The 11,950-nt window shown below is 55.8% G+C and overlaps 1 protein-coding gene across 1 annotated transcript; it reads right to left on the reverse strand.

The window, feature by feature from the left end:
• Positions 1-5,324: 5,324 nt before the first annotated feature.
• Positions 5,325-10,917, reverse strand: SLC16A1 (solute carrier family 16 (monocarboxylate transporter), member 1). The gene is given in 5 exon segments (XM_010001872.1): positions 5,325-5,813; positions 6,120-6,815; positions 6,818-6,976; positions 7,438-7,581; positions 10,656-10,917. Coding segments are annotated over 5 exon segments (1,494 nt in total). The 5' UTR covers positions 10,873-10,917; the 3' UTR covers positions 5,325-5,535.
• Between the last annotated feature and the right edge of the window lie 1,033 nt (positions 10,918-11,950).

The following is an 11,950-nucleotide window of genomic DNA, read 5'->3' on the forward strand; positions in this document are numbered from 1 at the left end:
TCCCTGCCCCTTTGCCCCTGCCTGCCCCCTGCTCCTGCCCACACGTCCCCTACTGCAACCCCCAGGGCCACCTCCCTGCAGCCATTCAGGGACAGGTTTGCCCTTCCCTGCCTGCCCCAGAGCGTTGCAGCAGGGTGCAGAGCCAGCCCGGCTCCTGCTCGGAGCAGCAGCTGCCCAGAGGGGAGCCCCAGCACAGGCCCCGCAGCCCCATCCCTCCTCTATGGGGCCAATGCACCCATCCTGGCCCCATATCCCCACTCCCACCTCAGGAGGGGATGGTTCTTGCCTGCTGCAGCACTGGCACCTCCCCAGTTCTCAGACAAGAAGTGTTTCTCCTGGTCTCCAGTTAGGCCCTGAAATGAGCACATCTTGGCACATCTTGGCACCATCCATCATATGGGAAGCAGGGCTGGCAGCAGGCCTGGCTCAGAGCTCCTGGAGGAGCAGGGGTTCATGCTGCTCTGTGCTGGGAGCAAGCCTTTGCTCTTGCTGTGGCAGACAGTGGTCCTGTGACAGCCAAGCCCAGAGCCATCCCCAGTGCAGGTCACTGATGCTCAGCACCCAACCTAATTCTACCAGTAACCAACTGTTACGGCTATAAATCTTAATGGCTGGCTCTGCAAGCCACCAGCACTACCCCTTCTCATGATTAATAGTAATAATTTAATCCATATAAAGCCACAGAGCAATGTCACACGGCAGCGCAGCAGTAACAACCACTGCTGAGACACTGACAGCCCTGGTGGGATGAGCAGGCAATGCACTGCAGCCCCAGGAGGCTCTGCTGATTTATAGTGGGGCAAATCAGCTCGTGCCTGTGTGCCCAGGGAAGCTGGCCTGGTGGCTCCCTCAGGCCAGGCCCAGCAGCATCCAGGGCAGCCACAAGCACCTCCTCCTTCCCACACCACACACCAGGGATGGGATGGGCAGTGCTCACAGCTCCAGGCATTTGTCCGGGGACCCTCCTCGGCTGCCAGCGCAGCAGCCACTGGCCAGCACTGCAGAAATCCTGGGGATGTGTCCAGGCCCATCATGAGGCCGGAGCAGCATCTTCCCACCATGTACAGTCACAACATGCAACGCACACGGGACCAGCCTGCTTGCCCTGCACCTCCACCAAGCTTTTTGCACAGACCCCTCCTCTGCCTTGCTGGCTCAGAGCCAGCCCCACCACCCCCTGCCCACCCCGGCTGCAGCACCCCAGCCCCTGCCTGGGCAGCACCGTGTGCCCTCAGACCTCGGGGCTGCTCCCCAAGGCTACACCTGAGCAAGATAATTTGCATGGAGCAGAGCAAAGGTCTTGGGTCCACCCAGGGAAAAAGCCCGAGCAAAGTGCAGCAGAGATTGTCCTTGGCGGTGTTTGCAGTGAACACAGCCCCGGGCGGGCACCCCGGGGCGGGCACCCCCAGGCACCTCCCACCGCCCCCCCCCAGGGCAGCCCCGCAGCCCCCACCTCCCCGGCACAGCTCCCTGGCACCAGCAAAGGGCTCTTGTTAACAGAATATAATGTGCAGTGAAAATAATTTATCATCATCTTGTACCAACTGATGATCTGTCTCCCAAAACGCTGCTTTGCTGGTACGTTACGGGGCTGCTGCTTTTCCCCGCAGAGCCCGGCCCAGGCTGAGCCCCGTCCTGCCCGCAGGGCCAGGGCTGAACTGGGACACTTATTGCCAAGAGCGGGCAGAGAGCTCTGCGCTGGGTAGAAGCGGGAGCCAGCCTTGTTCCGCAGGCTCCCGGGAGGAAGAGGAGGAGGAGGAGGAGGAAGCCTTCCCCGAGGGCGCGTCCCTCGGCGCGGCCCCCCCGGAGCCGGCGCTGGGAACGGCAGCGATTGTTTGCAGAGCCGCGGCCCCGGCTGCTCGGCTGGAGCTGCACACTCAGCAGAACCCAAATCTCCCGAAAAACCTGAATAAACTCCAGGGGTGAAGCAGGAGCTGGGCAGGCACCCAGACCTCCTCCTCATGCCTGTCACATGAATGAGCTCTGCTGCCCAGCTCCCCCCTCTCCGGCGAGGGGATTGTGCCGCATTGTGGGGAGGATTAGGGCAGTTCAGGAGGCTGGAGCCACTGTACATGCAGGGCTGCTGTGTCCCCCCCGAGCCTGTCATAGCCCTCACAGTACCACAGACACCGTGGCAGGACTGTCCTGCCCACAGAAAGGGGAAATGGGCTCCCATGGGGCTGGGGTGCACTTGGGCAGCCCCAAGTAAGAGGGTGGGTGGACACCCCAACAACAGGGCAGAGGTGGCAGCAGCTCCCCCGGCCCTATTGCCATGGGGGGGTCACCCAGTGACATCCCTCAACAGCCCCCAGATTGCCCAGAACCAGGAAGAAGGAGAGGAGGAAGGGCAGCCCTATGTGCCTGGCAGTCCCCAGCTCCAATGCCAGCTGGGGCTCCATCAGCAGCACCTGGCACCAGTTCCCAACCAGAGCAACCACCCGCTCCCCTGGGAGCCCCCGAGCCCCCTCAGCCACTGCCAAGCATTTCTGGCTGACAACCTCAGATGTTTGGGAAAACAAACTGCACGGGAATTAGCTCTCAAGTATTTCCTCAATTCTGCCCGCTATGAAGAGAATTTTATTGTGCTCCCCCTGGGAGGAAGGAAGGGAGCCTGGCGGAGCACGCAGAGGAAATCAGTGCAATAACTCATGGGCTGGCTTCACCGAGCTGCCATCAGCAGGTCTGGCACTGCCTGGACACGGCCACCAGCAGCCTTTGGCCCAGGGAAGGGGAAGCACCACATCCCTACCACCTTTCCGGAGCCCTCTGCAGACACTGCCTCAGCAGATCCTCACTGCTGAGGTGACACAGTCCCCTGGGTTCATGCCTGGGACACCAGCTCCTGGAGAGGAGCACCTTCCTGAAGGCACCAAGAGCTGGTTTGAGCATCCATCACCATGGCAAAAGCTCCCACCAGTCACACCAGGGATTATTTTAGCCCCTGGGTAGGTAACAGGCAGGCACTATGGAAGTCAAGCACCACTTTAGTACTTCCTAGCACTGCAGATGCCTTTGCTCACAGAAATGCAGTGATTAAACAGAACGTGACTCCTTTTCCCGGCTGGGCAGAGGGACAGGCACAGGGAGTACTGCCTGGCCAGGCCACACGGGGCAGAGTCCAGAGCCTGCTGCAGTGACAGCAATCACACCTCCTCCAGCTTGAGTCACACAGGGCAAGGGCAGCTTCCTCCTCCACCTGCCCTTCCACTAGTGTGTTCCACAGAAGGTCCCAGACAGACCAGGGAGCCAGGACAGAGCTGACACTCAGCAGAGATGGCGTGGGACACAGGATTTACTACCGACGTGTTCCCAGCCAGGCAAGTTCAAGCAGCAAGTAGTTAAAACATTTTTTTTCCTTAGAAGAAGGGCTGGTGCCTCAGCCCCCCATGCAGGCTGTGGCAATACCTGTGGTACCAGTCCAGGGCACACCCAAGAGGCCCTGCCTGGGGGCCAGACAGCACAGAGCAAGGGCTGGGGGCTTCCCCCTGCAGAGGACCAAGGACCCCTCAAGCAGAGGCACCAGCAGCACTTTGTGTCCCCCACCACAGCCCCCTGCCCAGTCACCCTCCACCAGGGAGGCCTGGCCCCAGTACACTCCAACTCACACACAGAGGGGAGCAGAGGGCAGGCAGCTCATCTGCAACTCAAAGATTCACACCTACAAAAACAGGGACAACATCAGGGGCAGCTCCTCAGGGTTGATTTATTGTGACATGAACCCATTACTGCAGCTACAACAGACCATTTATGAAAATGTTACTTGGCTTTACAGTATCACAGCTCAGCACTGTACAACAAAATCCTTTTGTACAAAATACTCTGTTGGCTTTATAAAGTTACTCTACAGTATGAAAACACCCTGACCTGCTTTCCGTGAGATTTGGACCTAAATGAGGCCCAAAGTGGCCCTGCAGCAGAGGGAGGACAGCAGTGGCCTCACTCAGCTGGCAGAGGGAGATAGCACAGACAGACAGGGAGAGTCAAACATGAAAGTGTGTCCAGCCCCCTCACAATAAAGAGGGATCTCATGGATTTCACAGGCATCCTGTAAGGAGGGACAGGGGAACAGAAACATCTTTAAAAATAATGTATATGGGGACACTCAGCTGCAGCCAACCCAAGCTCCAATCAAAGTCTCCTTTGGCAGCTGAGGAAGAGTCTGGGAAGGGGCATCTTGATGGGGAGCAGCTTCCACAGTTGGTGGGACTTGTTTAGCAGGAGCCTTAGGATGCTGGAGCATGGTAGGGAGCCAGTTCTGCCACAGCCCCACTCACCTCTCCCCAAAACTGACCCAAAATACACATCACCTGGCACACAGAAGTGCGATTCTAGGAAAGAAGTTCAACATTGGATGGGTAAATTGTAAAAAAACAAGTTTATTTGAAAAAACCCAAAAACCTCAGCCTCTTACATGATTTCTGGTCAACATTTACTAGAACTTGAGAGCCATTAACCTGCTCCACGTACGTTGGGATATTTTCCAGCACTAAAAAATAAAAAATAAATACATACAAATTCTTTCCTCCCCCTTACATGTCCTAGAGGTGAGTGGTTCAGCATCCACCGCCTTAAGGTCTCAGTTGAACAGAAGCAAGTAAAAGAGGTTTCTCTAAGAGATAAAAGAGCAAAAGCAGAGGGCCTGTCCCAGGGATGTACCACCTCCACCTGCCCCACAACACCCTGACCTGGCACCACCAGCCAAGCCCCTGCCTTCACACCCCCTTCACATCACCCAGAACGGGGCTGGGGAGAGGCACTGCCAGGGCAGAGGGGGAGACAGGGGAGACCCCAGCCCTCCCCCACCGAGGGCTCAGCTGCAGGGGCCGGAGCAGGCAGGGCTCCCCAGCCCAAACCACAGCCATCCTTCTCCAACCCAGATACCCCATGAGAGCACAACTACAAAAAAAAAAAAAAAAAAAAAAAAAAGAGGGTTTTTAGTGGCAACACAGAGGACCAGCGTAAGGGAACACAGATTCGGTTTTGATTTCAGGAGCCCCCGGGCACGGGAGCCGAGGACCACCCTGCCCCTGCCCAGACCCCCCCTCGGCGGAGGGCCAGCGGTAAGAAGCGTGTGAAGCAGAATTCATCCGGGGCCGGCCCTGAAGCCCATCGTGCTTCAACAAATCCAGTATCCTGCTTTTTATGGCTTTTTAACAACAAAGCTCCCCCAAACGCACACGTACACACACACCCCACCCCGAGCAGAGCACAGAGCTAAAGCACAGTTTAGAGTTAAGGCTCATCCAGACTCAGCTAGATATGAAGACTGTAAGGCACGTATTAGTACATTCATGTTACTGTTAAAAAGCCAGACTATAAAAAGCCCCCCCCCAGCCCCCCTGACGCACAAGGATACTGCGTGTGTAGCCCTGTTACCTTTGTTGAACACAGATGGAAAGACAATTCAGAGCCTGGTTAAAAATGAACACCTGGTTTAAACACTTCTCACGGCCGCCCAGCACCAGCGGAGCGCTGCCCCAGCCCCCGCGCCAGGGCAGCGGCGCCTCCCGACACCCCGGGATTGAGACCAGTCCCTCACATGTGGCTCTCCTCCTCTTTGACACCATCCTCCGTGCTCTTCTGAGGCGAAGGGGCCACGTCGTTGTTTGCCTCTTTCTGCTTCTCAGCCTCATCAACGTTGGTCTCCTCCTCCTTCCCTTCCTTCCTCGCCTTCTCCTCCGCCTTCTGCTCCTTTGCCACCAGGCGGTAGTTGATGCCCATCCCGATGAAGAGGTAGATCCCAGAGATTATGAGGATGACCCCACAGGCCCAGTACGTGTACTTGTAGTCACCATACATGTCATTGAGCTTCCCTGAGAGACAAAGAGGGGACAGCTTAGTGAGTTACCCCCAGAACTGCTCCAAGTCATGGAGATGTTCCCAAAAAGCAGCCCAAGCCCATCAGCCTCAGCTCTGGGCCCCTGCTCCCCCACCCTGTGCCAGGGCCTTAGCCCCCACTTCCTCAGCTATCCCTCAGATGCTGAAGCAGCCTCAGGGCTGGTGCTTGCCCCCCTTGCCCCTGCCCCAATGCCAAAGGCTGCCCATGGCTTGGGGGACCCTCCACTGCTCAGCCAGGCTGGGCAGGACAGGCAGAACACCCAGGGCATGGCACACCCTACCTAGCAGAGGGGGTCCCAGAAGCACAGGGCAACACTCCACAATGGTCACCAGACCAACAGCACTGGAGAACCGCTGAGCTCCCACCAGGTCCATCAGGGTCTCAAACAGGACTGAGCTCAGCCAGCCAAAGGCAAAGCCAAAGAAGCCAGCATAAATGCAGAAGCCAGCATAGGTGGTGGACATGGGGGCCAAGAGGTGGCACACCCCGTTGTAAATCACAGAGATGGCAAAGAAATACTGGACTCTGGGTCTGATCCACTTGGTGTTTGCCACAAGTCCCATGGAAGGCCTGGCCACCATGTCTACAAAGGCCAGGATGGAGAGCAGGAAGGCTGCAGATTCACTAGCAATCTTCTTGCTCTTCGCATAATTGCTGAGGAAGACCAAGGGAGTGAACAGCCCAAAGAACATGATCACATTGCCTGACAGATAGAGCAGGAAGCCCCTGTGAGTGAACAGGGACAGGTCCAAGAATTTGTTGATGGTCTGGAAAAATGTAGTCTTCTCTTTCTTGGTCTTCCCACCAATGAGGTCTGTGCTGGTGTCACCATCATCCTTTTTCACTGCCTTCCCAGCTTCCTGCAGCACCTCCTTATTAGCCTCCTTCTTCAGCTGATCAGGCTTGGGGCCTATGGGCCGCATGAGGGATCCAGCCACACAGCAGTTCAGCAGGAGACCACCAAGGAGGAGGAAGCCCAGCCAAATATGCCAAAGAAGAGCTGGTTGACAGGTGCCAGGGTGGAGAGGAAGACAGGGCTGCCCGCCATGGCCAGCCCATTGGCCAGGGGACGCTTCTTGAAGAAGTACTTGCCAATCATGGTCAAGGCTGGGTTCAAGTTGAACGCGAGACCAAGGCCTGGAGGAGAGGAGAGACAAGGGGCTCAGAGCTCAGCCAACCTGCCAGCCAGCAGCACCAGCAGATGGGACCAACAGGGTATCATAGCTCTGCTTTGGCCAAGTTAACTTCAGCCCCCAGCCTCTGCTGTCAAGAGGAGGGACCAGGGCAGCAGCAGAGCTGCACACAGGAATCTGGGAGCCAAATGGGAGAATCACCCCAGCTCATGACAAGCCTGGGGGGCATAACCCCACCCCTGGGCATGGATGCTCTACTAGTCCCATGTACAGCCACTAGTTCCCCCCCACATCCTTAAGTCACCAGGGCCATCTCATCTTGGAACACATATAACAGGAATCAGGATTTATGCAAACTCATCACAGACATTCCCTGATAACTGCTGGCTGGAAGTTGCTCCTCTTGGTGCCTCAGGAGGGGACCTTCCTCCGTGGCAGCCCCATCAGGGCAGAGCTGTCACTTACCCCCCACGACCCCCACGCAGAAGTAGAGCTCCTCCACCGTGTTGCAGAAGGAGGCTGCGATCAGCCCGCAGCCCGACAGGCACCCGCCCGCAATCATGATGGGCCGGCTGCCGTACTTGTTCACCAGGATGCTGCTGATGGGGCCTGGGAAGTCCAAGGAGATATGACCAGAGATGAGTTGTCTTTGCACAAGAGACAAGGCAGATGCACACAAGCACACGGAAGGTTTGTTGCCACAAGCTCCTAGCTTTGGCACAGTGACATTTCACCCAGCCAGGGAACTGGAGTAAGGGGAAAGGACAGGAGGCTCAGACAGCTGGAGATAGGAGTGATGTTTGGTTAGAGCAGGCAGGACCCCAGAAGCAAGCCCTCAGCCAGTGCACTGCAGCTTCTGCCAAGCACCAGAGGCTCTTTATGGCTGCAGAAACCTGTGACTTCCGTGAGCAAGCTGCCTTCCATGGGCTAAGCCAGGAAATGTCAGGGCAGCAGCGAGCCCCCAGGGACAGGGGGAAGGCACTGGCTCTGAACAGTGCTCTGGGCTGGGGGCTCTGCCCTGCCCATGGCCACCTCGCAGCCCACCACAAGCTGGGGCTCAGCTGCCAAGCAAAAGTACAGCAACAGCTCATCTCCAGCCAGAGGCTTCTGAGGGAGACAAAAATTAGAAGGAGCAGCTTCAACAGGCACAACCAAGAGTACTCCAGGGCTCAGAGGAGCAGCACTGTGCTGCTCCAGGTAGCACTGGGTGCTTCTGCTTTCACTGCTATCCCTACAGTAGGAAAAGCCCAATTGCTCTGCAGACCCACCTTTTAAGTGCTTCATTATCAGCAGCCTTAATCCAAAGCAAACAGTGATTAGATACCACGAAGCATGCTCTACAGACACTAAAATGCATTTAAATAAACTGAATGAACATCTATTGAATATTAACAGACCTAGTTTTGCTATTAACAGATAGCAAGGTTGTCAACATGTTATTCATGGGTCCTCAGACGCTACTTGACCTTTCTGCTCAGTTTAAATAAAGCCTGGAGAAGGTTACAGAAGCCCTGATGCCAGAGGCTGCCCCCGGCCCCAGCCACCCTGCTCCCTGCAGCCAGCACGGCGTCAACATGTCGGCCAAAGCAGCCTGTGCCAGCAGCTCCAAACATGTCCCCTGCTCCACGAGAGGCAGCAGCAGGTCCAGGGGCTGCCACATCACCCCAAGCCCCATCTGCTTCCACACAGAGCACTCAGCACTTTTCAAAACCTGTACCTTGAACTCCATGATGCCCCTGGATGGAGTCTAAAGGCAGCAGTGGCCTTTCATCCAGGAAATCCAGCCTGGAGCAGAAAGCTCCAAGGACACTGAGCAGGAAATAGTCCAGCTGGGCAACACCATCTACACTGGTAGGTATTTCCTTTTTTTTTTTTTTAATCAAAAGAAGAAAAGAAAACCTCACACTCACTCCTGTTCTGCAGATTGGCATGACTCATTCTGGACCAAATATTACCTAACATATTTTGATTATTCATGCTGTGAAAAAAATTTAAGTAAGGGAACCAGAGTCCTTCGTAATCATAACGTGGAGCTGAAAAGGGTGCATTTGAGATTGTGACATCCTCATACCCTGACGGTGGCTGCACAGGGCAGCAGGACACCCTGCTCCACCACCCCAGCCCTGCCTGGGACAGGAGCTGCCCCAGCTCCACATGATACCATCAGCCCAGGATGTTTTGCCAGAACATGAGCTACTTTCTTTGCCTCCAAGCAAGCACACAGTTCCCACAGGAAGGTGCCAAGGGGACAGAGAGCATAGGATACACTGTGACCACTCCAGCACAATTCAGACCCTGCAAAGGGCCTGTGCTGCAGGAGCCCGGACAGAGCCAGCAGGGCAGCTGTGTGCTGCGGTGCTATGGCAGCCAGGGATGCACCTGGGCATGTCCAGGGTAGCTCCAGCATCAGGCAAGCAGCTCAAAACCAGTAAGCTGCTAGGATCCAACAGCAACAGCTGAAGAGGAGTGGGAGAGGTTGTGTCAGCACAGAGGGATGGGGACAAGGAGACAACACTAGGATGAGGCAGGTCCAGGCAGTGCCACCCGTGGGGCACCCAGAGGAACCAGCTCTGAGCTATTAGAAGAGGGGGAATGGCCCAGATTGAGCCTCATTAAGGCAGTTACATGGTTTACAAGCTTGTTATAACATCAGAGCAGGGAAATGTGCTGGTTGCCTCGCTAGCTGAGCGAGGACAAAGCAGAGACTGTTCCCCCAAGGAAAAGCCTCGTGCTCCGCCGGGCGCTGACGTCAGCCCCTTTCCATGCACAAATGCAACGAGGCTGCAGGCACTGGGCCAGCTGGGCATGGCAGCACTACGAGCTCCCATTTGCCTCTGAAGTGGACACGGCAGCAGGCTCTTAATAAGAGTTTCTTTCAGTCCAGCAACCCAGCACAAAGCTGCGCTTGCAGGCGGGCAGAGAACACTGAGGTCTGGAGAGCAGCGAGGGCCAGGAGCGCGTTGCCCGGCGGGCAGCACAGACAAGGATAAAACACAGCTTGGGGATTAAAAGACTTGGAGAAACAGTTTCTGAAGGATGGGGGAGGGGAGCTGCTTCAGTTTAAGTGGTTCAGCTTTTATTCTGCTCATGTCTCTGCACTCGAAGCGCACTCTGCCACCCTCAGAGCACAAGCTGCCTATGGCGCTGCTCAGCACCAGCGAGGAAGAACAGGCAGTGCCAGACTACACACCAGGGCACAGCTGAGCCACTGCAGCTGACTGGGGACAGATGCCTAGATACACCCACTGCTTCCTGGACTTAAAAATTTCAAAACCTCTATCTTATCTACAAGAACAGCCCATGAGCAGGGCTCCTACGCGTGGCAGAGCAGCTCCCTGGCCTTCAGCAGGCGCAGGAAGCAGACACAGTGTCCGCAGAGCGCTGTAACAAGGACAAGGGCAGCATTACACAAGTTCTAATTCCCCAGAAAGATTTTTATACTTACAGCTTTGCAGAAGAGGACAGATTAACCCAGTTTTTGCATTCTGGGCACTAAACAGAACTTTATAAGCAACCTCCTTCCTGCAAACTTACTAAGCAAAGTTTTGGTCACACATGAGAATTCCAACTTCTAACAAAATTTTGGGTCTTGTCACCACCACAAGCTGTGAATCATCAGACCCTGCAGGACAGCAGCATTCTATACACATGAGCACATATGCTGCTGCCTCTGGTCCACTTACCTCCTGCATACATAACAGCCAGCATGATGGAGGAGATCCATGAGACTTTGCTGCTGGAAGCATTAAAGATGACCTCAATCTCTTTGAAGAACACTGTGATGGATTTGGGGAAGGCATAGGAAAACCCAATGGAGATGAAGGCTCCGATGACAACAGCCCATCCCCACCCTCCCTCAGGAGGGGTGTATCCCACAGGGCCTCCGATGGCCGGTGGCATCTTGAACCAAGCTGGCGATGACTCTGGTGGAGTTCAAAGATCTGCAAAGAACAAAGTATTGTGTCAGCTGAAAGAAGACAGCTGTGCCCCTGCTCCCAGGTGTGCAATGGCAGGGCTGCAGCCCCACTGGCAAGGCTGGCACAGCATCCATGCCCCACACCATCTCTTGGAGAGCTGATCTGAGGGATGAGCCCTCAGGCTCACAAGACTAGCCCAAACGAAACACATCGTCAGATTGCAGCTGGCCTTAAAGAAACCTGGCCAGCAGGTATTTATGAGCAACAAATTTAAGACATGTCCTGTCCCCAGCTGAGAGGACAAGCAACATCCATGCCAGCAGCAGCCAGAGCACAACAGTGGAGAAGGCAGAGCTACCAGCAGCACAGCTGGACCCGCAGAGGGTGGAGCAGGGCAGAGCCCAGGATAGAGCCCTTGCAGCTTCTCCATGGGGGCAATTCCAGCACTGCCCCAGCACACCACAACATCTCAGGGTACCCATAGCAGGAGCAGCACCTCTGGGTTACTAAATGCAGACACACCAGGGGAAACACACCCCCACACAGGAGCCAAGACAATCTCCACTTCTGCAATAAAGGAGCAGGTGGGTGTCACAGCACAGCCCCAGCCTGGCTGCCCTAAAGGTCACAGGCTATGGCTAAACTTAGCCAGAACAGCGACGGGGCTCCTGCAGCTGCCAGTGCTGCCTGGGGAGGGGAGGTGGGTCTGGCCCCACTGCAGCCAACCCTCCACCCTGCAGAAAGGGGAACAGCCAGATCCACAAAGGCACCCAAGTGTAAAAACAATTCCCCTCAAAGCTCAAAACCAGAAGGGATTAGAAAACAAAATAAATGGGGAAACATCAGCCAGGCTTGCTAAGAGTGGAATCCCCTTAGAGAAGTCGATCAGGAGCAATGCAGAGGCCAGCAGGGTCAGGCTGCTCACCCCTGCCCCAGCTGCTGTGTGGCTGGATCCCACCCTGAGCTGGGGTAACTCGAAAAATGAGGCTGCTTCAGGCAGCAGAGAGCAGCTCAAGCCATCCCAGGGAGGAAATGCAGCCAGAGCAGCTGCTCACAATCGC

This window comes from Chaetura pelagica, unplaced genomic scaffold, assembly GCF_000747805.2.
Source record: "Chaetura pelagica isolate M959 unplaced genomic scaffold, ChaPel_1.0 scaffold181, whole genome shotgun sequence".
NCBI lineage: Eukaryota > Metazoa > Chordata > Aves > Apodiformes > Apodidae > Chaetura > Chaetura pelagica.